We start from the raw sequence: 25,825 nt of genomic DNA on the forward strand, positions 1-25,825 counted from the left end.
CGCGGCTACCTTTCATAAGGAGGTCACCCACCTTGGGCGCATAATGCGTTTCCTCAAATCAAAGTCTATTTTAACTCTCTCTACAGCGCGCGTGTTTTCCCTGGATTAATTAGCCTAGTTTCTCATATCAGACGTTTCAACTGTCAATTGCTTCAGTTGGAATCTGGCAGCCTCTTTGTCAGCTAACATGGCAGAGCGACTACTGAACAAAGGACCTAATATCAACTATGACAATGGGCCAGTAAGAATTTTCTATAGGCGGCAAAGATTTGTCTAATAGTGCTGGATGGGTGTAGTTTTTAACATTTTTATGCTACTGCACTTCAATGACGCTTTTTTCCTTTGTGAGCATCAGTCATCTTCGCTAGCTTTTAAAGAGCAAAGCCTATGAGAACGCATGTGGTTTGCAACAGTGGTGGACGAAAGCAGCTATTGTTACCCACTTGTCCAATGCTGCATCGAACTTTCGTCCACCACCTTCACGTATGAACGAACGTGGTGTGTGCCAAAGTGAGTTTCATAGCCTTGAATTAGAATTACTTGTGTATTGAAGCTGCCTTGAGTTCACTATGACAACAGCGGCCACTTTCATCGTATCTTCAGCTTTACCAAGCAATTATCAGTACTTTATTAAATATGCCTGTGGGTAGACAACTGTTTCTGTGCTATTATTCTATCGAGAATGAAACATAACTTCGGCATTCTATCGTTTAGAATAAGAATAAATTGAACAAGTGCAGCCCCAGCCCAATATCATGGTATATCATAAAAAGATTGAGCGAATCTACAAACGTGGTTTTCGCATTGTTACACACCTCTGCATTGTATTGTTTGTGCTCTAAGTACCATTGCATTGCTGATGCTTACAGCAGTGTGAAGGGAAGTGTTAAAGACGAACCTATTTCAGCAATAACAACGCCACAGGGTACAATCATTGTTACCGGACAGAACGCATTGTCAATGCACTGATACGGCATAAAATGAATGGCTCGTATGCATCGTACCATGTCTGGCTGCACAATTGTTTTGAATACAGGGTGTACAACATTCCCAACGTTTGCATATTTTGTCCCCTACCTTCGGTTTGGACACGATGGCCAGAGCAGCGCAGAGGCGTCGCTGTTGGCCCAAGGACAACGTGTCCACCAGATCAGAACGGTACTGAATCAGACCAGTTTCATTCAACAGGGTGACCACTTCCAGCCAAACGCTGTCGTATGGGGTGCCCTTAACCTGGAAATGACAGTGAACAGTCAAGCAGGCAAGGTGGTAGTTAAGATTACGCAGAAGCCATGTGATGCATGCAACCATACAAGCAATGGGAAGCTTACGACAGCGAAGAAAACTAGATGCTCTTCTACGGTGAGGTCATCGAACAGGATGTTGTCCTGAGCACAGTAGGCGATGCTTTCGCGGGCATCCTTGGTGCACGTCAAGACGTCATATCCGCCCACCAGCACATTGCCCGAGGTGGAGTTAGTGAACCCTGAAATGTTAGTTTAAGAAAGCTCGTTGTTGTTGCCAACAGCGTGTCAGAACCTTATCTAAATATCACTGCTACTCTTTGGTTTGAGATTTCTCCAGTGCAAATATCAAAGTATGAGGCCAGGAAGAAAATGTATTTTTGTTTTTTTTTGTATTTGGTCATAATGTTGCTCAAGTTATTCTGTTTACGCGGTTTTTTTCAGCAGATAAAAGAAAAAAGTGTTAGACCCCTCTTTCGAACGAAAGTGAAACTGAAAGAGAACATTTTTAACCTCAAAAGTCATAAACTTTCCCTTGATAAACTCGCAATGTCGTACATGTGTTCTTGCACTCAACCAGGTGCGCGTGACTCTAACGATCCTCAAATTTACTTTGCGTGACGCTGTCAGTCAATTAAATATGTCTGTACAGACTCATATTTGATGCCGGGTAGCAAGTTCTCAATGAACTTGCCTCCACACTGCATGAGCTTGCCTCACAAGCGAACAACACTGCAATGGAGAAAGCATGTTGTCGTGCCACTGACACTGAAAACCAAGCTACAAATAAAAAATTTGACTGCTGCTATAACTTCAAGAAATATAACCCTGCACGAAAGTATATTATGAAGGCTTGTTCTGCAATGGTGTCAATGGTGTCCCTGTTGTCAAAGCAATATTTTTCGTAACATGCCCTCACGTTTTATTTATTATCTTGTCGGATTTGTTTTAGTTGATTGCGCTTGTAAAAGCTTCTTTCATGTGTCTAGAACAAATTAGTTATTCGTTAGAATTTAAGTGAGAAGTGTTTGCGCAGTCCCTCTTTTAATGAAACATTTTACTTTTGAAAATAACAAAAAGAACTTGCTTTCAATTCCTCCATAAGCACAAGAAGGTGTGCTTTAAAATGCACACTTCTGTATAAGACTTGGCCTTATTTTAACATTTTTCCGTGCACTTATTCTTATATTTTACACTTTTTATGATTTTACGTAATTTAACTGAAATTGAGCTCATCGCAAGGCATTCTCGCTGCCATCGATGTGGATATTAGCATAAGTAGAAAGCCGCCGTTGCATAATGGCATTAGAGGTTGCATGGTTTTAATGTAATGGTATCTGAGCTTCAACACCACGTCAATGCATATAAAAACTACGCTTCGTCGTACGGGGGTTTTCATTTGGAATAGGTTTTCGCAGCGCTTATTCCCAAGCTGAGTCTCTGCTTGATGATCAATGTGCTGGTGGAATAATTTACGGAGGTATGGAGTCATATAAAAGCAGAAATTCAAGGCACTGTTTTGTTAACTCGAAATCTCTGATCTGTGAATCATCGGAAGCGCATTAGATCAAGACGTACAAAAAGAAAACAGAGGCTCTGCCTAATGACGATAAAATTCCAGTGTGGCAGGTGATGTCTAAACAACTTTCTACACGAACTCAAAAACAGCAGCAATGCTGCTTTTTGAAGTCGCACTAATAGATGTTTAGTTTGTGCGGAAGTAGCCCAAGTCTTCCCTCTCGGGCATCGCCAGTACTACACATATAGCCCTATTGAGTTCACTTGCTTTAACGGAGAACTTGCTTTAACATTTATGCAGTTCCAATTCATTATTGTCTTTGTACTAAGTTCTCGGTATCGCATGTCAACATAAAAATCTACTGAGAGTGCGTCACAAAGGAAATCTTAAAACGCTGGCAAATCAATAGTGATTCAATGCAATTTGCGCCGAAACATGTTCCACTATGCAACCGCAATACTAAGTGTGAATATTAAGAATTGAGAGCTCCAGACATATATTGTAGCCAAAGTTGGTCACTTCCTTGCAGATACCCAGCCTCGGCAACCAAATTTGGGCGTCCAAGTAAGCCCGTGAACTGGTGGTCAGGCATAGCCTCAACCGCCTGTGCCGCCTGTGCTTGTCGTTTGACTGTTCCTTTTCTTGTGTGTGTCTCTTTTGCGGCCAAATCATGCCATTAAATAGCCTCAACGTCTCCACATGGGAGATCAAAGGCTTGGTTAGAGAAAGCTCTGCAGGACTGCTAGGGAACATGGTACCAACCAAAAGAAATGAACGCTGTAGTGGCTGATCCTCTGCTGAGACATCTAGTGGGTCTGTCCCTGCGCCGTACTGCTTGTGGACGCCACTCGCTCGCAGGCTCCGTGAATTGAGCCTCTGAAAAACCTTGTCAAACTTACCGGTGATCATGTTCAGCAACGTTGTCTTGCCGGCGCCGTTGTGACCAAGAAGCACGGTAATCTGGTTGTTGAAGATGCGCAAACTGACGTCATGAACGGCTTCCACACCATCGTAATCCTGCGACACGTACGCATCAGAAGCGACGTGTCAAACTTCCTTTCTGTGCAGTGTAAATACTTGTGAATGAATCAATAAAAAACAACTTTTATTAGGTCCATCAGAATGTCAACTGGTATTCACTTTTCATGGTCATATGACTGCATGAGATAACATATATCGGAAGTGCCTAGTTGTATGTACGCGGCCCTTCTTTGCTTTACCTATTGATTGAAAACTGTTTATGCTTAGCTAGCTGCTAGAAGCAGACCATCTCGTTCTGAAAGCTCTTCTCGGTCCTGAAAGCTTATCCGCCGCAAGCCCTGTGTTGAATGTAATTGAGCGGAAGGTGATTAGACAATTCGTTTTTGTTTTGGCACACTCTCAGTACATGGAACTATTCAAAATGTTCCCCGAGACGCCAAGACAACCAAGTGCAAAATTTAAACTATTAAGAACTAGTATACAAGTATATTTATTAGGGGAAAGTAAGAGCGATATCATGGTTGCTTCGGGTCGCGGTGTTGATGGCGATTGGTGCTTGCCTTGCTGACGTGAAAGAGGTCTATAGCGACACATTCATCTCTTGGTTCCAGCTCGAAGTTTGCAACCTCTTTAGCCGACCTCAAAGGCTCCTTGAGGTACGTCATACTGGGCAGCCAATACTCCATCTGCGCAGTATATTGGGAGGAAAACCATATGATTGCTGGATCAGCACTATTTTCATGAATATTTATGAAGACTGCACGCATATTTCTTACTTTCAAACTTTACATACAAGAACGAGATGAGGATACCTCTCAAGTTCAACCCATGTATTACAGTGCCATCTTTTAAAGGTCCTCTCTCGTGTTCACGTAGAGGTTTGGATCACGGGGCAAATATAAAACAGGGTCTGTACGATATTGTGGAAAAACATTTTTTATCGATAGTTTCACCATTAAATCTATTCAGCAGCACGATTCGCTTGTACCTCTCAAAGTGACCCCAAAGCAGCAGCTATGTACGTTTGTGTGAATGTGATGAGGTATGTAAGGTCGTCCTGCTGATCACTTCATACATGGCGGCCTCCTCCCTAACACTTAATTTTCAGATTGGCTACAAAGAGTCTACCTTATTCAGGCTCTCGAGTACGCCACATCTATTTCCGGCCAATTACATGACCTGAAATGAACGAGCAGTCATTACTAGTGTCCTCCGCCATTTTTACCCGACAAGTGAACAGTGCATTGTCCTTTTCTTGGTAACTGGTACAATTTACAACAGTGCACCCCTTTCCCCTTTTTCCACGCACACGCCGATCATTGTGGCCTCTGTATCATCTTCGAGAAAACGCTGTAAGACTCTAAATCTGTTTCTGCTGTGGGAGTAGACCATTAGACGGTGCTTCGCAATGAACTAAGACATCAATCACCTTGAATGGGTACAGGAGGGGCTTGGCGATTCCGGGCCCAATAGGCATTACGTTGTCCAAGTACCAGACCACTACTCCAATTAAGCAGTCGCACATCAGGCCCACGAACACGATCTCGGCAAGAGTCACGTTGTCAGGTGTGGCGGCGTGGCTAGCGAAGTTGGACCAGTTTGCCCCAAAGGGCACTGCAAAGCCCCCAGAGCATAAAACAACCACAGAGAACTCAGAAAATAAAGCAACGATAACAACACTAATTTTGGAAATATAACTTGAGCTTTCTATCTAAATTAGAGTAAGTCATGCAGGTAACTAAGTTTCCAACAGTACCTGTTAGTCTGAGAGATTTTGCAATCGAGCGTTGCTTTCAAAAAGCCGCCCGCATTTTCCCAAGGTGAAACTCGAGTAAATGCGTCGCCGAGTGAGATTGGGGGGGGGGGGGAGTGGGTATCGCGCGAAAATTGCGTAACTGGGTATGGTTTGGGACTGCTTAATTGTTATTTCGTCTTTATTGTTCCTAATTATCAAATGAAAGAAAAGCGTTGTCTCTACGAGTGGTGGGATGCTGATGTTGAGTTGTGCCCGACTACTGGTTGAAGATACTGTTACTTCCATCGCATCTACTAGAGTCAATCAAAGCTACAAGTCAAGCGAAAGCCATCTATAGACGCCCTTGAGAGAATTCCTAACGCGCGCTCTACCGCTTATGTACACATCGCCAGTGTTCTAGGGAGAGGAGTATGGGGACGCGCATACACACCGGAACAGGCGTCTCGTCGCTAGATCGCGCGTCGATGCTTTTGACCACGGAATCCGGTGGTCTGCACACTTATGATCACGCCTGCGTGTGCTCTTGAGCTGTATATTGCGCTGAGTCACGTTGAAAATTTGAATTCTAACGGTGAATTAACCAAATGCTTACTTCCAGCTAACTTTAGTCTGGAACAAGAAGATAGCCCTCTGACCTCCAATGTCGTCTGTCCAGACAAATAGTTTCCTATTTGATACGATCCCCTGTACAATGCTATTCGCAAAAGGTCACACAACCTGATCTTACATCGTACTTTTGAAGAACTGTAGAATTAGAGTCATCGTCAAAGATTCGATAGGCTGTTGGCGGCCCTCTCTCACAATTAATTATTTGAAAAAAAAATGCCAACTCCGTGAAGCTAAAAACAGGCAAAAGAAATGCAAATCGGCTGGTGTGAAAGGCTGCATATATGTTCGGTGAGCTTCGTGCTGTCGTGTCAACCGCTATATACTACCTTGATAATTTCCTTCTCAGAGCGAATATTACAACGCATATCTGCTCAAACAGCTTCCTGCGTGCACGCGCGCACACGCACACACACACACACACACATATATATATATATATATATATATATATATATATATATATATATATATATATATATATATATATATATATATAGATTGATTGATAAGACAGCACGCAATGTGAGACGTGGGCACAATTTCCCTCTCAGTATTTTGCGCACGGCGAAAGGCACGCAGTAAGTTGCAGTGTCTCACCGAACTTCTCGAAGCGCTCGAGAACGCGGAAGCTCCAGTGCAAACTCATGCCGGGGAAGATGGGCGTCAACAATTTGTGGCTTCGCTTGATGAAGTGGTAGCCCTGGCCACCGGCATTCTCGAGCGCGAGGAACGGCATCAGGCAGCTGAAGGTCCAGTACAACATGGCAGCTGCTACCGCAGTGTGTGCTGCGCCGGAAAAAAAGGTAGTGCAAAGGGCGAGGTGTGCAGAACCACAAATCTGAGAGTTTTAGGCCATATTTCTACTCTGTCCACTTAATGCTAGGTGACCTTAGGTGCAATTGAGGCCCTTCCGGCTCTACGTCGTGGTGAGTTCATCACGTGTCTTCGATATGCTTTTCAGCTCCGTTCGAGACTCTGTAAACATTGCGCTTGCAACGTTCTGTTCCCACACGCTCATTGGCTAAAAGCGTCACTTCATACTCCTCTGGGGAGTCTGTGACTACAGATATAGAAGCCCCACTGCTTCGGCAAGTGCATGCGTTCACCACTGCGAACTCCCAGGAGCTAAGGGCTGAGTACCTCAGTGGTTCACGGAATGATATTGCCATCGGAATTGATGTCATATACCTTTCATTAAAATGCCACAATGTCTGAAGTTACGTGACGGACTGCGTAATACTTTTATTGGGCGTGAAATGGTACCTCTTTACTGCATATTTCGTGTCTGTATAACTGGAAAGAGGTAAGGAAATAATATATAGGCAAATAGTTTACAGGCATTGGTTACGGACGACATAAAAATAATAAAGTGATTATAAATATTGTCACGGGGACGTGACGTGGCCGAAGACAGGAGACTTCGTGTTGGGCTTTAACTGTTTATTTGGGCGAACCTGTGCCCGGTAAACGGAAAGTCCAATTACAGCAGCAGTCTCGCACAGATAGCAGTCTCGGACTGATAGCGGCGAACGGAGCGTCGGCCTTCGATCAACAACTGACAAGCGGCGAAGCGCGTCGGCATTAATACTCTTGCCGTTGAATGCTCTAGCGTTATCGCTGGTGGTGGCGTAGGTTCCAGAACAATCTGTACCGTTCGCACAGTGGGCGTGATCTTATCGAAATGATTTACTACAGTCCAGAACCTTCTCGAAAACTCCAGGCGCGGTTTGCGCTGAGAATCGTGTGGTGTTTTGGGACGATAACAAAAACTTGGGAAATGGAGCGTTAATAAAGGGGACAAAACCTCAAGCAAGAACTCCGGCTGAGCAGTTTCCACCTTGAGCGGATAATACTTTAGAGCTGCTTGTTAGAAATTTATTATTTAATATAATATAATATAATATAATATAATATATTATAATAATAAGATATTCAATAAAGCTGCACGTAAATCAATATACACCTAAGCATTACGGGCCAATTGAAGTCTTGTGTTTACACCATGGCGACATAGTAGACAGATTCGCAGTGTCGGCGTCCAATACAAAAGCGTGCAGGCTAATAACTTGCAAAGACAAGATGGCGGCTGAACAGAATGCGTGTGCTGGCACGCTGGTCTGCTCACAGGAGCACCTGGGGCCGGTTTCTAATGTGCGATGAATTCTATACAGATTCGAACATAAGATAAGTTGAAGAAGCAAGGATTTCATAGGCTTTACTTAGCTTGATATAGGCATCATGAATTGGTTCATGTGGCACATCAGGCGCTACCTATTACTACTTGCACTCGAGGCTTTCTCTTCAGCGTCCAGCCTAACTGTTGGCAATACTGGCCTGATTTCAAACTCCCACCTAACGCAGTTAGATCAGGGTTTCGTAGAGCTGATTCTGCCGACTTGTATGTAAGTAGCACAGCATTCTTGAAAATGAGGGATAGTCAGATAGTGACCTATTGAATCGCTGACTCTGAAATTGCATTTTTGTGCATCCAAGCACAAAAAAATTATGAACCATGATGGGATGCGAAGCAGCAGTCGTGCGCACGGCGTCGACCCAGTTGAAACTAACGTCAACGCGGGTGCTGCAAGAACGGATTGAAGCGAAGTTTAGTGCAACGTTTAGTCGAGGAAGAGTTTGTTTGAAACGCGAAGACACGGGAGCCGAGTTGGGTTATATCTAAGTTTCACCACAGTTAAGCGAGCAGCAAAAGTTTTTCAGCAAATATTTAGTGCATTACTTTATAATATACAGCATGAAGCTTGGGCAGTTTTTGCTACACCAATCTTTAAAAACACGAAACTGGGTGCAGTTTGTGGTAAGAAAACCACCAGGTGCAGACAAAAATTTCATGTGGTCCTCGACTAAAACCAAAGTCTAGTGCACACTTTTGAAAATAATAGAAGGGTTGCTTAAGCAAGCTAGAGCCCTATAAGCACAGATAGTCAAGTGCTGTTTGGTTTGTGTGTATGGTTTGTTCACGTCTTGGTCGGGTTAAAAAGGGATTTGCCTCAGAGCAGATATTTGTAGAGCTTTTCTTCTCTTCACAAACAATTGAGACGTTTTACTGGTACCTATAGTCTTAACCACGCCCAATATACCTTACAAGGAAAATGTGAGACAGAAAATAATGTAGCAGACCTGCCCACTATCATGCAGGCTAGCGACTACTTGTACCCTCTGCGTAAGAGTCTAGTAGAGATCATATGTTGGCTGTGCTACCATAAATGCAAAAAACAAGAACTACACAAAATTCATTGAACACCTTTCCTGGTAAAATACGTTCCCATACCGTTAAATGCGCAAATATTTTTTTTGACGTAGAGAGCGCATGTAAAAAAACTGGCAGAATCATCGTACAGTGGGAATAGAAGGCATGCGAAGCACGAATGAAGAAGCTTGCTAGGTCACTTTAAAATCAGCACAACGTTACGAGACGGAGGTAAAAGGTGCGTACATGAGAACCATGTCATGATCATCATGTTTGTACGTGTCATTTACTTTTGTAATCTATTCACACCACGTGAAACCAAATTAGGTATATGTAGAGCAAGCGAAACATCGGCGAGCGCATCATGAGTGTGGCATGTAGTCATGTGAATAAATAACACGCAGGCCATGATTATCATATTTGCACCAGTCACATACCTTCGTCATTCTTTCAAGTACCGTAACACCAAATCTAGTATATGTGAGTCTAGAGAAACGACCGCGAGCGCATCAAGAACGTGGAATGTAGTCACGTTTTTACATGACACGGATCTCATGATTATCATGTTCGCATCAGTCACATACCTCCTTCGTCCATTCACGTCCCGTAATACTAATTTTGGCATATGCGAAGATAGTGGAACGGCCGCGAGCGCTTCACGAGCGCGGCATGTAGTCATGTTGTTACATGACACCATGTCATGAGTTTCATATTACAGTCTGTCGCTTGTGTTCGCCATGCCGTCATGTCATACCATACCAGTTTTACAACATGTCATGTGAACGAAACCACCGCAAGAGCAGCAAGACCATGAATGTAAATCATGACATTTATGACGTACATGTCTTGATTTTCATGTTATGACTAGTCACTTATGCTCATCATACAATCATTTAATGCCATACCAATTTTGGAATCAATACCATTACCGATACGGCCAGGAGAGCTAGAAGTCCTAGGCGGCTACACAGACAGACAGACAGACAGGCAGACAGACAGACAGACAGACAGACAGACAGACAGATAGATAGAGAGATAGATTAGATAGGTAGATAGATAGATAGATAGATAGATAGATAGATAGATAGATAGATAGATAGATAGATAGATAGATAGATAGATAGATAGATAGATAGATAGATAGATAGATAGATAGATAGATAGATAGATAGATAGATAGATAGATAGATAGATAGATAGATAGATAGATAATAGATAGATAGATAGATAGATAGATAGATAGATAGATAGATAGATAGATAGATAGATAGATAGATAGATAGATAGATAGATAGATAGATAGATACGCTCAAAGTCGCCGAAGTTCGCTAAGAAATGCTTCACATTTAAAAATACTCACGACTGGCGAAAATCATGGAGAGCAACGTGGCGTGCTTGAGACACGAGCTGCAGAAGCACATAAGGATGCAGGACAAAAGGAACGGATCGCTGAACTGGATGAACGCGCGTCCATCTTCGTTCCTCTTGACGCACAGAATGAGCAGCATCAGGGTCACAATGATCAGGTGCATGAAGAAGCCACTGATGTAGTGGCTCACCCAGTAGACGCAATCGTTGAGGCCTACCACGCGCAGCATCTCTTTCATACCTGAGCGAAAGGCAACCACTCGTTAAAATATAGAATTATAGGTGAACCCGTGCGGTCGGAAGCTCGTGGCGAAATAAATCAAGCACTGACCAATTGTACACAATCGCACACGGAAACACAGAGCCATTTTAGTCCAGCTACGAGAACCTAGATCGAGCCCCGTCACGGTAGTCCAGAGGCTAAGGTACTAGGCTGCTGACCTGCAGGTCGTGGGATCGAATCCTGGTTGCAGCGGCTGCATTTTGGATGGAGACCAGAATGCTGTTGGCCCATGTGCTCACATACGGCTGCACGTTAAAAAACTCCAGGTAGTCGAAATTTCCGGAGCCCTCCACTACGGCGTCTCTCATCACCCTGCTGGTTTTGGGACATTAAGCCCCATATATCAATCGATAACTTAGATCAACGTTTCCATATTGCCACCGAAACGTCTTTGCCCCTATGCGTTTCGAACGATTGGTAGGCCCTTGATTTTTATCACCAAGCATGTTTCAAGGAAGAAGCCTTACATGCTTCATCTTGCCATGAAATCAAAAAATTTGATGCATCCTGCCGTATCATCGCGAGACGGTGATGTCAGCACGAATGATGCGAAAAAGACCAACCAAGTGATAATAAACTGTCAAAACTAACGTGATATTCATGTACCCGTACGTGGGCCGATGGCGTACCGATGGTTCCAAAGTTTCATTGTGACAAGACATGCTGTCACTTAAGCAGAAAGATGTAACGTCAGAGAGTCCCTGTAACACCGCAATGTCGTCACCATGGCCTCATATAAGGACATCATCTCGCGACATCGGCGTTTGGTGCCGAAAACAGGCCGATCACCGAGACCATGCAAAGCCATTTAGGCTGCAGAAAACGTATCGAGATAGGGTCAGTACAGTACATACAGAAGACGAAGAGTAATTATAAAAAGAGGATGGCTTTTGACTTCTAGTAGTCTTAGGCGTGTGAGTTTCAACAGTTCAACTGCTTAAGCCTGTTATTGTACCGCGTAGTGAGAAAAAAGAGAGGTTGAGAAAAGGAAAAGACGTGGATTCAGCAGCCCGAACTGGGAGCACGGCTCAGGGCCATGTAGTGGAAAGAGCATATATCGTGAAACCATCAGTGACATGCGCTCGCTTCGTACTCCACTTCCGTCTTTCACGTCCTCCGATTCGTTAAGATAGAGAAGTAGGAAACTAGGGTTGACAAATATTTAACGTGCAACACCACTTAACTACTTAGTGAGCAGACAAAAATTCCACATCAAGTACCTGTAATCACGTAACCAAATATTACACAATGTTATGTAACAATAGTCAAATGGCCAAAATAACGTAACATCACGTAACAAGTGACGTGACTAAAATCAAGTAAAAATCGAGTCACGAGACTAAAGTAACGCATCCTCACGTAGCAACTCCTCACGTCCCGAATATATATACGCGCAATATCACGAAGCATCTGGTCATTTCACTAAAAGCGAGAAATCTCATGCGAAAAGAAGTCACAAGACAGAAATAAATATGATGTCAGATAAAGCTTAGTGACACGGCTAAAAATCACATGTCATAACGTTACTAAAATTATGTGCTATCACGTATCAAAGTGACATCAGGGACACGGGCACTGATGTCACTTGGTTACGTGTCAATAGTAACGTAACTAAATATCACGTAACCGCCAGTTTCATGACTTGTTGCCACAAAAAACTGCGTATAACAACTAATCATGTAACCACTATTGTGTAACATCACAAGACATACACACGCGACTAAAATGACATGGTGTCGGTGTCGGGTAAAAGCGTGTCACTTGACGAAAAATTATGTCGTATCGAAGAACAACTGTAGTTTGGCTCAAATCACGTAACGCCCGTAATAATCAGTCACGTCGCTATGTTCGCGCAACATCATATTACATGTCAAGTGCCACGTTCCCGACCGAAACCACGTAACAGCTATAGTCCCCGCCAAAATCATACAAGAATTACGTAGTGGGGCGAATCGATCCAAATGGGTGAATTACCATGTGGGACCCTACTTAGTACTACTGTGACCATACCTTCAGCATTACAAGCAAAAAGTTTGAAGGTCAGTTGGCCACCAGCGCAGCTATTTCCTTCAAACTTGCGCCACTTGTGCTAGCTGTAATTTTTTCTATAAAAAGAAGGCCATTGCACGTAAGTTATAAGTTTACTTAGAAACACGGTATTTCTAGAAAAAAATAGTACTACAAGCAAAAAATTCTAAAAAAAAGGCAGGCTGAGTGCCAACGCTAACGAAGCATGAATTAGCAACGTTTTACATTGAAGTGTTAAGTCGTGTTACTCAGAAAACTTACCGCAGCAATTCCTTCCATGCATTGCCCTTATGTACTTACACTCTTCAATTTATTTATTTTAAGTAAGGTTCCTAACTAGTCGATAACGCACAATGCGCCACTAAAAAAATGTAGTGATGGTACATAGCTGGATATGTCGCCAGAAAGGGAATTTAGATGGTTCAGATACAATGACAAAATATATAAAGCAAACTAATTTTCTGCGTGCAAACTAATTACTCCATGCATTTAGCAACGAGTGAAACTGCTTTAGAGCAATTATACTGTAGCCAATGTAAGTGATAGCCGCTTTTCGTTGAAACTTGATAATCATTTACTTGTAAAAAGATGCTCAAATTACCAGCCAGAAGCTACCTATGTCATACTGCAGTCATATTTCGGAGCCTGAAAGTTATGGCATAGCACTTAGTAGTGACGGCTTTCACAACGTGTTTTTCGAACAACATGCATAGTAAGCTCTTGATTATACAAAAATTTCACCTTCTGCTGCGTTCGAGTGGACTGCTCTTTTCATTTAATGGAAGGAAAGTGGGCTCCTCTGGGGACGCGGTTCAAGCTCGTGCCACATGCGCGAACACGCTCAGCCCCAGTGACCCCGTTTTCGCCGTTATCCAGCTTCGGCACACGCAACACCTCAGCTTTTTTTTCTGCTGTATCACGCACTCATGCAGAATACCTGGTAGCATTCAGTTCAGTGTATTTAAACAAATAACAGGAACTCATTATTCAAACTCGTAATATATCTATGTCATTATTTCAGATGTGCCGATTATAGCACCCTTAAATTTTTTGATGAACATGTGATTATTTGGTATGCCATATGGGTTGCGTACAACTCACGCGATGAACCCCAAGTACTGGCAATAGAATTGTTCTTGATGGACAATGTCGCTTAACATGAAGGGAAGCATCTCAATTTCGTATAAATGAACGGTAGCGTTAAAAAACTCATATCGCAGAAATTCTAGTGCCGGGGTCGGTTGTGGGGAAAAAATACCTTGTCCGTCATCAAATATATTGAGAAAAGTCAAATAAAATAAAAAATCAAATTTGCTGGCCCTAAGTGAGGATTAAATTCACCTGGGTCGTTTGTGGAACCAGTAAATGTTCTACCACACAGCCACGTATCTGCTTAAAAAAAACTGGAGGTACCTTCCGCTGGTTGGAAATTCAGTGAAAGCATTTTACAAGATGTATAAACGCTTTCTGTACACAGGATTCGTAATGCAACATGCAATGTCGCATTAATGTCGCGTGGTTCAAGCGTATAACTTTCCATCGGGTGTCGGAACAAGTGATTATTATAATGACTTTGTGCTGTAAAGCCGGCGAGCCATTAAAAAAGCCCACAGCCTACTGCGCGTTTTCCCTTAAGACTACGTATCGGGTGCATAGCCAGTTCAAAGACATTTCACCTGCACAATTGCTTGTAGTTTATGGTATTGTACCCATTACACACAATACAGCCATATGCGAAAGCTGCACTAGCTCAAGTAAATTTCAGCATTATCGATTACGTAGTAGCGATCTCCAATTTAAACTTCCTATTATTACCATACAATAAAAAAGCATAGCCAAGCCCTCCATACAAATCGTGAACCAGCGAAAGCTAAAACGTGCGGCTATGGTGTTTAGCAGTGCTTTCAAGCCGACGTAGCCCTGAAGCCTTTCACAAATATTGATAGACGGTCATGTGCAGTTTGACGTCCCAAAACCGCCATATGCTTATGAAAGATGCCGTATTGGTGGGCTCCGAAAATTTCGACTACCTGGGGTTCTTTAACGTGCAGCCAAATCTGACACACGGGCCTACAGGCTTTTCACCTCCATCAAAAAAGCAGCCGCTGCAACAGGGTTTCGATCTCGTGATCTGACGCTCAGCAGCCGAGTACCTTGGCCACTAGACCACCATGGCGGGGCTTTCACCATTATTCGTTGCAAGTTCGTTCTTCTTAATGAAGTCACACACCCGTTGTTTGTCTTGGGGTTACCACAATGCTTATTTCACGTGCAGCACATATACCTTGCATTTTCACTGTCATTCAGTACTGTAATGAGTGGTTAAGTTCGTTCTACAACGCGTCAATCACAGTGGTTGTTTTCGAACCACAGGTGGTCACAGACGTCACCTGTGACTCCAGTGGTCAGAGACGACAGCTGCAGAAACTACCAGCGAACGCGTACCCACAATCACCACATTGACGCCACCACTTCGCGTTGGTGCAAGCGTTTGACATGGCAAGGTAACTCGATTGTGTGGTTCTGCAGCATCCGCCGGCCACCAGCGCTTGCATTCGCGTTCGCGATCTAGAGCGGCTTGAAAATTTGCCGAATCATGGGTACGCGCAGTTGCTGCCAGCACTCGGACTCCCTGGCCTGTTATTGAGCCCGGAATGCACCATCAGCCCATCGGCACCATCGGCCAATTGTGCCGCCATCTAAGTACTTAGAAGCCACGTTGCAAGATACAAATAAATTGAATCTTACACCCTTTTAGAGGCTATACACTCCAATTCTGCAGGCAATAATAATGGTCATGTGTTCTTAATTAGGAATCAAATATGGCGATGTAATGTAAGAAGTGACCTTGAGAATATACCAGATCATCACTTCAGAAACAGCAAATCGTCTACAAACCCCTGATAGAGTGTATCACAAGAAATGAAAAGCGGCGCAAATAGGGGGACCTCTTCTATGCACTCGATGGTGTCGTGCTCTTCGCGCGTGATGCCGAAATCTGCTTCCTACACAGCAATATGGCGCAGTTTCAGGCCATACTCAAAATCGTTAACACCTTCTTATAAACACAATTTCCGCTACGGGACGACATCAAGCACACTCATAGTAGAGTATCAAGTACTCTAAATCATTAACCACTTTTTTTAAACAATCAAATATCTTCCAACGCTTACTCAGACATTGAGAACCACGCGACGACTTTGAGCTCTCCCATAGTAGAGTATACCTTGTGCTCTAAATCGTTACCCACATTTTCTAGGCACAAGTCTTGGCCGCCGGGACGGCTTTGGGCTAATCCATAGTAGACTACCAAGTACTCTGAATCGTTCACCACTTTTTCTAAACACGCGCACTACCTGGAGTAAACATTCCTTCAACTTGGAGGCTCTCGTTATCCCAATACCTGTTCTTCAGGCCCCTATAAGAGCCCTTCCAAAACGGCAGAAAGATACACAAGAAAATATAAAACATATGTTCGCAAGTCATAAAAGTCCGCATGAAAAGAAAAAGCTTTGTTCGCACCAGACGTTTTCTCCTCGCTGAGTCTAGCAACGAAGACGGCGAACGGAACCAGCATTCCGACGCAGAACCGCGTCAGTACGAGCGCGTAGTTCTTGGTGTCCTTGTGCTCTATGTAGGCCGGGTACGGGAATCGCTGTAGGAGCACGGGCCGCATCCGGCTCGTGGTGCGATTGTGCCTAATTGACTGGTACTCGAGGTGCCGCTGCTGCAGGGCGCCCATGATGGGCAGCAGCGTGTTCACCTCGGGGAAGCGCTCTTCCTTCGAGGGCCCCTCGGGTTGCGACAGAAGGCGTTGTGGATAGTTGACCTGCGGACAAAGTGCAGAAACCTCTTAAAAGCCGCTTGTAGACACGTACGTAGAATAAAAATTGTAACAATATTTGCAGAAGATCTAACGCTCTCCGATAAAAATATACATACAGCGCAGGTCTCTCGGAACTTTATCCTAAGGGGACCAAGATGAAACGTTTCTTGATCTATTTTTTGCGGTGTAATAGAAAAAAAACTCCCAAGCATTTCCCCGAGGGTGAACGTGGTTAAGTTCGAATACACGGGGGGATGCTGAGAGGGGTATTTAATAATTCGCACTATTATATGTATTATTCACACTATGGTGCCTTTATGGTGTAATGTTTCCTGGGAATCGCAATTTGATCACACGGGGGAGTTTACGTTAACTCATTGGCGAATGCCAACGGATTTTAACTTTACTCCCCCTCACGACCCGCTCTCGACGGGAAACAGAGAGAGAAGGCGGGCGCGCGAGAGAGAGGGGTGGGCGCGCAGCTGTAGCGAGCGAGGAGAGCAGAGGAGCGACACCGATATCAGCGTCGCGTCCGTGGCTTATTCGGTAGAGCGTTGCGCTGCGGCCCGCCAAGTCCTCTTTCTTTTAAAGATAGAGAGAAGACTGCGGACGCCGCCGACGGCAGTGGATGGTTTGGGGTCGCTTATAAAGTGTATTCACACTTAATATCTCTCTCAGCAGTATTTGTACCTGCGGAAGGTAATATCACAAGAACTTAGTTGCATGAGAGGCTCTAAACGCAGATGTACCTTTGCTCCATCAACATTGAGAATTTATAGAGACGCCACCAGCCCTTCTCGCAATTTGAGAAAGCTGTCGTCGTTCTGCTTTCGCTGGAGTTCCTGTAACTATGCTTGACCATCGTGATTTCGAATTTCCGACTGTTTTCAAAAACAACACGCTATTACGTTGAGATGACATGACATCATACACCTCTGTATTAGCAACATGCTTCGTGCACCTGTGTCATGTCTGGCGTGCCCCGGCGTTGCTGCTGTCTCAGTACACGAACCAAGCTAAACCATCCAAAACATCTGGTGATGCTGAGTAGCAGTGCACGTCGTTTCTGAGAAGAAGTGTAGGTGGCCAAACTACGTCACTCCAAAATCTTGATTGATATGTAGGGTTTAATGTCCCAAAACCATCATATGATAATGAGAGACGCCGTAGTGGTGAGCTCCGAATATTTCGACCACCTAGGGTTCTTTAACGTGCAACCACATCTGAGCACACGGGCCTACAACATTGCCGTCTCCATCGAAAATGCAGCCGCCGCCACCGGGATACGATCCCACGACCTGCGGGTCAGCAGCCGAGTACCTTAGCCACTATACCACCGCAGTGGGGCCACTCCAAAATCTTAGCGACCTGGAAATTGCGTGCATGGTGGCATGAGCATGCTGAAATGTAGCTCAAGACGCGCTGATGATCATAGGGTCATTACGTCACACGAAGGAAGTGCTACTTTAATGCATGAAGATAACACAGGTTTATATTGACATTTTTGTGGAGTAACATGTTTTGATATAACAAAACAAACAATACTTGAATACTATTGAAAAAAATTGGCAGATCCCACGTACGGTGGAAATCGATGATATGCGCAGCACGAATAGGAAATGTTAATATGTCAGTTTAAAATCAGCACAACGTTATGAGGTGGAGGTAATGATGCGTACATGACTTCCGTGTCGTGATTATCATGTTTGGATGTGTTGTTTACATTCGTCATCTAATCACGTCACGTGATACCAAAGTTATTATAAGTGGAGCTAGCGAAACGGCCGCGAGCACGCAATGAGCGTGGCATGTTGTCATGTTCTTACATCACACGCGTGTCAGTATTATCTTGTTTGCACCAGTCATATATATCGTCATCCATTGACGTCACGTAACACCAAATTTGGTATATGTGGAGCTAGCAAAACGGCCGCGAGCGCATCATAAGTGTTGACGTGCGCGCACGCTGGGCATAGCGACGCTACGTTAGCGAAACGCGAGCATTCTATATAGTCTGACGCCAGGTGCGACCAGCGTTCATTGGCGCGGTGCGACGGTAACCGGTGCGAAACGCGACATGCTGCATTTGGCGCCGATGTGCTACCCAGACAACAGTACGTCCCCCTTTTTTCGTGACGGAGTGACGCCGGATACGCTGAAACGCGCACGCGTCAAAGCAACGCAGAGTGGAGCACGCCTGCGAGTATATGGCAGCACCGGTGCCTGGCGAGGCACCGTCGGCGTGACGCGACGAAACGAACGCCGTTGAGCACGCGCACCGCGTCACGTTGCCATGTACTAGCGCCTTGACTGTGGCATGTTGTCATGTTATCACATGACACGCATCTAATGATTATCATGTTTGCACCAGTCACATACCTTCGTCATCCATTCACGTACTGTTATACCATATGTGGTACATGTGACGCCAGCGAAACGGCCGCGAGTGAATCATGAGCGTGGCATGCAGTCACGTGTTACATGACACGCATGTCATAATTTTCATGTTAGGGTCTGTCTCTTGTGTTCACCGGACTGTCATGTCATACCATACCAGCTTTTGCAATATGCCTGGTGAACGAAACTACCACTACTGCAGGATCATGACGTCTCATGTGAAGTAATGAAGTTTGTATTTGACTAGTCAAATACAAACTTCATTAGGTCATGTTATGCCATACCAAGTTTCGTATCGATATCATTATGAAAACGGCCAGGAGAACTAAATGTCGTAGATAGATAGATAGATAGATAGATAGATAGATAGATAGATAGATAGATAGATAGATAGATAGATAGATAGATAGATAGATAGATAGATAGATAGATAGATAGATAGATAGATAGATAGATAGATAGATAGATAGATAGATAGATAGATAGATAGATAGATAGATAGATAGATAGATAGATAGATAGATAGATAGATAGATAGATAGATAGATAGATAGATAGATAGATAGATAGATAATGCTCAAAGGGTCCGAAGTTCGCTAAGAAACGCTTCGCATTTAAAGTTGTCGCCCACGTACGGCAGTCCATGGCCACGTGGTCCGGAGACATCAGATCGTTCATAATTTGCCGCAAGAAGCATTACAGGTCGTTTTTCGTGGCTTTCAATGAAGAGATAAACATACAAAGCACCCTCTCATGAAAAAAAAAACAGGGTTCATTTGAGTCAATGCGGCAAAAAATCTTCCCATCCGTGAGGTCACATCATTTGAGGTTCTGGGATGTTGTCAGTCCCTTTAAATCCAACGTGCTCCGGTGAATATTAATTTGCATCTCCTGGTCGCACTCTCCGCCCAGCAAATGTAGTGAGACATGACGGCGATCATATTCCCCATCACTTACGACTTATGTTTCCTTGGAGCTCAAGCTTTGATATAGAATTTGCTTGTTTTGTCACAGAGGTAAGCTATGGCGCGAACTGAAAAGGAAAGTAACAAAAAGTGAAGTACGAACTGGAACTAGATTGAAATAGGAGACCGGGAGGAAAAACCAAAACTGAGCGTAGGAAGTCAATTTATCACTAGAAAGTAATTTTTTAGGCAGCAGCAGCAAAGGTCAGCTGAACTAGCTGCGGTTCACGATGAAAGATTATTCCACATAATAATACAGCGCCGAATTCCGTCATTTTACTTGCTGCTTACCTCTTTGACGACATCGCTTTGCATCGGTTTGTTCTGATACGACCAAACGAAAGATCGCAAAACAAATCCGTACACTTCCTGGTTTTCAACAAACTCATCACCGGTCTGTGTCGTTTTGTTGTCTATTCCCTCGGTGTGTTCCAGGTCACCCTGATTATTTTATTTGTGATTTTGTAACTTGGAAACAAGAATAAGGGAAGGTGTGAGTTCATTTTACTATCGCCCCAACAGGTCTGCACCAGTTGTTTCTAAGCGACTGTGGCGCGCAATCTGTGCCATTAAAAGATGTGCAGTTGCTGAGTGAAAGTAATAAAACAGATGTGACTTGACATCAAACAGATTTCACTTTGCAACGTTTGCATCGTTATCGCGAAGTATAGTGTGCTGGATGTGAACCTTCTGAAGTTGCTTTTTTAGGGCACGCAAACTGACTCTACTGCACCAATTCAAATGGTCTCAAAAATTGCCGTTTCCTCTTTCGACCAAATGACGTTCCCATTCAGAACTTCTAGGTGTAGCTAGCTGAATTTCAATCTGAACTTACCGTTCCTGCGGAAGTTCAAGCGCACCTATAAACCCATCTAATAATAAAATGACCCTCACGTGGTACACGCCAGTTCCTGCTAGACACCTTGATAAAGACTTATTTTACTCGAGGTAACTACAAATCATTGAGCAATAATCGCCAACATTGTGTACAACGTCATAATGGAGTACGGAAGTCGGGCGGCAGCATCACACAAGAAGAGCGCCTTCAAAATACAGTGCTGATTTGGCAATCGAAGCCCGAGGGGACCCAACAAGTGGAAAGCTCTGGGGGTGCAGATTAATTAGCCTTTAGGCTTGTTGGTGATTATGAAAAATAAATCACTACGTCCGCACCCTTTCTTCTCGTTTTTCTTTCTGCACCTTGGTCGAGGTGATTGTGCCATGCAGCACATTTCTAGCACTCAAAATATTTTGGGGAACGTTACTGTAAGAAACTCCAGAATAATTTTATCCGCCCAGTGTTCTTAAACATTCACGCATATTTAATACGTCGGTGTTCTTTCACTTTGGCGCCATCGACCGCGAAATGGTGAGGCAACGCGACGCCCTTCATGCTTAGCAACCACTAGAGTTTCTTGGCAAACACATACCTCCCAGTTTTTACTGGTGCCTCCCTACTGGTATTCTTCCCAGCTTTAACTGGTATTAACATCGTAAATCATGCAGTGGGCGACTAGAGCTGGTTACACCAGTACATTCTACGGAACATCGCATACACAACGATGGCGGAAAACCGGTTGGAGGTGATCTGAGACAGCTATCACAGTAATGATGTTTCTTTATGAACTTGCTGTCGAAAGCTTCGTCTCACTTCCTTACTATTACTTCGTTACTGTTATGCGCGTGCTTGAATCCGTCGTAGCATCTCGTGTACTTACGCGCACGTCGAATGGTAGCCGACCTCCGAAAAAGTTGACGTGCAGGCTGACTGGCACGCTGTCTCGGTCCCCTGGAGCCACGTCCGTATACAGCAGCGCCACTGTGTGCACAAGCGTGCCGTTTTGGAGGCGCATGGCTGCCACGAGCTCCTTTTCGGTCGCGAATCCAGTCAAGTGGTGCACCCGCAGTTCCGCCATGGCATCATGCGTTAATCTCGCAAGGTACCTGTTCTCTACGGGTGCGAAGTACACCTGAAGGCCCGTGAGCAAAGTGCAAATGAGTACGGAACATGCAAGTAATTATAATTTAAGTGAACAACATTGAGTATTTATGCCTCAACAATTAATGACGTGCCTTTCTATATACATAGCAAAGTGCGGGGCCTGTACGGGCCGCACCACACAGTCAAGTCAACCAGGACAGGACGATGCTTGTCTCTAAAAATTATCGTAAACGCTCGTTCTTACTTTCGCGTTAAATATAGCGGCATTCTCAATTATTTAATTATCAGTGATAATAAGGTAATTATTAGCTTCAACTCACATCACCTCCAATGGCACCTCAACAGACGGCAAAGTCATGGTTGTAAGCCGGGTTGTGTGGTGCAACGCCATGGAGCAAGAATACTTACGTCGTTCCCGAAGGTCACGTGTAGCCAATGAATGTTATGCTGGTGTTGTGGTAATTTTGACTGCGGAGTTTCTGTGGTGCGGTGTAAAGTGGCTCTAATGCTGACGAAAGAGTTAAAATAACAGGCTGCGTGCAAGTTCACCGACTCGCAATGATGGAGGCTACATATTTATATCTCCACAATATGGCGCAGAGTCTTATGTTTTGGTATATCACAGTTGTCCGGGAGCATTATGAGAAAAGAAGAGGCACAGAAAGCAATGCACTCTCATATTTTGTGGATATCGTCTCATTATGGGCGAGACCATTGCACATTGGCGCTGTGGAAAAAGGCAAGGTCTACTTTGAAAGATCAAAAGAAAAAAGGTTCGAACACCGTCGTCATCACAAAAAAACGGCTGTTTCTGCTCGTTCCCCACACTTCGATATCCTCTGTCGTTGGGTCGGTTTTTGATCGTGACAGTATCAATTACTAGGAAGCTCGGGCAATTTCAGCAGTGGCCATGATGTTCTGCCTGGAGGCTTTTATAAACGGGGTTTAACAAAGTGCAAGCATCTTTCCAAGTATAGTAAAACTTCTTTTAGTGTCATCACCAAGTTCATTATCGTCCAATTGTGCGGAAAATTATACCATAATGCGGCCATTACGTGTTTCTTAAGCGTATCAGAAAAAGTTAACAGTCTTGGTTTCTTCCAGCATTTCATAATACGCGAGTTGCTGTCTTGTCAACTGGGATGGGCACTATATGGTAATTAGGACGAGTTGGTTGTTAATTTTGTTTTATAAAACAGTGCGTTATGAAACGAAGGACATCACAGGAGCTGGGTTTATATGCTTCAAGTCATGTGAGTGCCTCTCCTGTAAATTCATTTTCTCGTTGTTTGTTTCGTAACGTACTGTCTTATAAAAGCTCGATTACGTGCTCTTGGTACATAATCACACTATTAAATAAAAGTTAGACTCAGAGAAGAAAAAATTCTGTATCATGTGTCGCTCGGACTAACTAGGCCTCTTTCGAATACTGCGCAATAGTGGATACGGATACTTCATTGGTTCTGATGTAAACCTGGTGACCTGATCTCTCCTTTTCGAATTTTCTTTGTAACCTCCATCTGTTGTATTGTGCCGTGTTTCGAGTTTACTATATGACTGCTACAGAGCAGTCAGTGTGGTGACTACAGTGTGGTGACTTGAGCCTTCAACAACTAATTTTACTAGTATATACTGTCGGAACAAGTCATGGTGGTTTGTTTTTTTGTTTTTTTAGCTAAGCAATGTTGCGATACACTGTACGCGTTGGCAGAGCTTCCCTTCTTTATATCAAAGCATATTGAAGTAACAGCGATGGGTGCTTTCATGGACGCTGTAACGTTGTGCAGTGCTGCCGGCTTCTCTGGTGGAGGTGCTTGGAGGGAGTAAGGCCCGAAGCAGTTCTACGTGAGAGTCAATTTAAGACGCGATAGCACGTTCAGTACGGAGGGCTTAGGTACTCTCCACAATACTGTACTAGTAATGAACTATATCGGGAAAGGTGCTGCTATCTACGCCATGATATGCAATGGGTTGGTGCAATTCCTGCCCTTATCGATTCACACCGCAATATACAAAAAGGAGGAAACACTCGTTTCGTGAGAACTGGCTAACCTCCCTACCTTCCTCTTTCAATCCTCCTCATCCTCCTCCTCCTCGTTTAAGAAACCAAAATGGCGGTGCCCACGTGTTTTACGTAAAAATAATCTGTAGCACCTCGTTAATCTTACAACTGCTCAGCCACTGTGCTCGAATATATTCTGTAAAATCGTGATACACCGTAGAAGTGTACTGGAGACTAACGTATACGTTCCCACCTGGGTGATCTGTGCCATGTCGGGCTGCGTGTTCCAGTAGGTATAGGTGCTGATGGGCCGAAAGTAGGTGTCGCCTCTGCGCACTAAGGGTTCAACAACCACGGCGTCGTCCTGGATGCCCAGCAGCAGCACCACCATCAGCACAATCTCGAGCAGCGTGGTGGTTTTGTGGCGCTGCATGCGCTTTATGTAGATATTCTTCCACAGCACCATCAGAAGCTGGCGCCAGGGAGATGCACCGGGATGGAGCGCCTCGGAGGCCGCACACTCTGCGCTACCCGCTTTAACATCGCCAGCTTCATTGGCACCTGCAATAGTAGCGGGCCACTGCTGTGAGGTATACGTGACAGTGAGTCCTAAGTTAGCGCCCTTTGAAGCAATTTTATAAGACTGCTTTCGTCGTAATGGTGCTGAACAACGAACAACCTTTATTGGAAAGGCGTTGTGTTGGATCGGAATATTCGCTTTTGGTTTTCTTCATCGCACGCCCACAGGACATTACGTAATTGAGCTAGGCGTAGCGTGTATTACGTGGCTGCGGCAAAAATACCAGCCGCCTTGCCTGAAAAAAAGATCTTTGCCTCAATTCCTTCCAAGCTGTGCCTACCGATATTCTTCGTAACCGCGCTGCTCCTGTGTTTGAACATCTAATGTCCTTTATGCGACAACAGCAGTGGCATTTCAATACAGTAAACGATATTCCACTGTAGCTTTCGACAAAAAATAAAGCCTCCATTGTCGCACGCGGCGATTCGCCCAAACGTTTCATTCCTCACACAACACCGGCATTGAATGCAGCGCAAATATTGTTTTTTTAAGCCGTAGCACACGCCTTTATGTCTGTGTAAATATCTGAGAAACATATTTTATAGCCAATTTCCGCAATGCTGGCTCTGTACTGTCGCCTCATAATTATGAAACGCCTGGTGAGTAGTATACAGGCTAAAAAGTCCGGAGCGGCACCGTCTCGGTGACCGAAGCACGTTAGCTGATCGCCACAGTGACTAATGTTATGATCCGGCTATTTTTAAATTTGTAACGCTTTTGTAGTTTTTTCCGAAAACAGATGGCTTGTATTTGCTGTGTGCGCCGGGTAGACAGTATGTACTTAACCCCTGTCACACGTAGCAACTTAAGTGCGCTTTGAGCGAGTACACTTAGCTGCGAGTGTCATTTGCGCGCTCTCACACGAGCAAGTTTAGTGTCACTCGCTGCAAAGTACACTTGGTGGCAAGCGTGCTCCTTAACCTTACTTCACTGCGACAGCTGCGATGAAGTGTGTAGCCTCGGTATAGCAGTGGCTTGTACAGAAGGACGCTGTTGCCTAAGCGGCGCTTATATGTTTAAACCATTGTTCTTGTTACGATAGATATTGTTGTGTATAAAACTAGTGATAATATAGGACAATAAGCTCGCTACTTTCCCCGTTGGGCTGTTTCCAACC

General features: G+C 44.2%; 1 protein-coding gene across 1 annotated transcript in view; it reads right to left on the minus strand.

The window, feature by feature from the left end:
* LOC142785166 (phospholipid-transporting ATPase ABCA3-like) overlaps positions 1–25,825 on the minus strand; it is a 51,505-nt gene that overhangs the window by 23,987 nt on the left and 1,693 nt on the right. Inside the window, exons 2-11 of the mRNA XM_075883621.1 lie at positions 24,382–24,689; positions 21,903–22,154; positions 16,519–16,825; positions 10,678–10,926; positions 6,707–6,895; positions 5,174–5,358; positions 4,305–4,430; positions 3,663–3,780; positions 1,332–1,486; positions 1,078–1,233 (exon numbers count right to left, since the gene is read on the minus strand). Coding sequence (XP_075739736.1) covers positions 1,078–1,233; positions 1,332–1,486; positions 3,663–3,780; positions 4,305–4,430; positions 5,174–5,358; positions 6,707–6,895; positions 10,678–10,926; positions 16,519–16,825; positions 21,903–22,154; positions 24,382–24,689 — 2,045 coding nt within the window. The remainder of the gene's footprint in view (positions 1–1,077; positions 1,234–1,331; positions 1,487–3,662; positions 3,781–4,304; positions 4,431–5,173; positions 5,359–6,706; positions 6,896–10,677; positions 10,927–16,518; positions 16,826–21,902; positions 22,155–24,381; positions 24,690–25,825) is intronic.

Source organism: Rhipicephalus microplus, unplaced genomic scaffold (assembly GCF_043290135.1).
Source record: "Rhipicephalus microplus isolate Deutch F79 unplaced genomic scaffold, USDA_Rmic scaffold_18, whole genome shotgun sequence".
Taxonomy (NCBI): domain Eukaryota; kingdom Metazoa; phylum Arthropoda; class Arachnida; order Ixodida; family Ixodidae; genus Rhipicephalus; species Rhipicephalus microplus.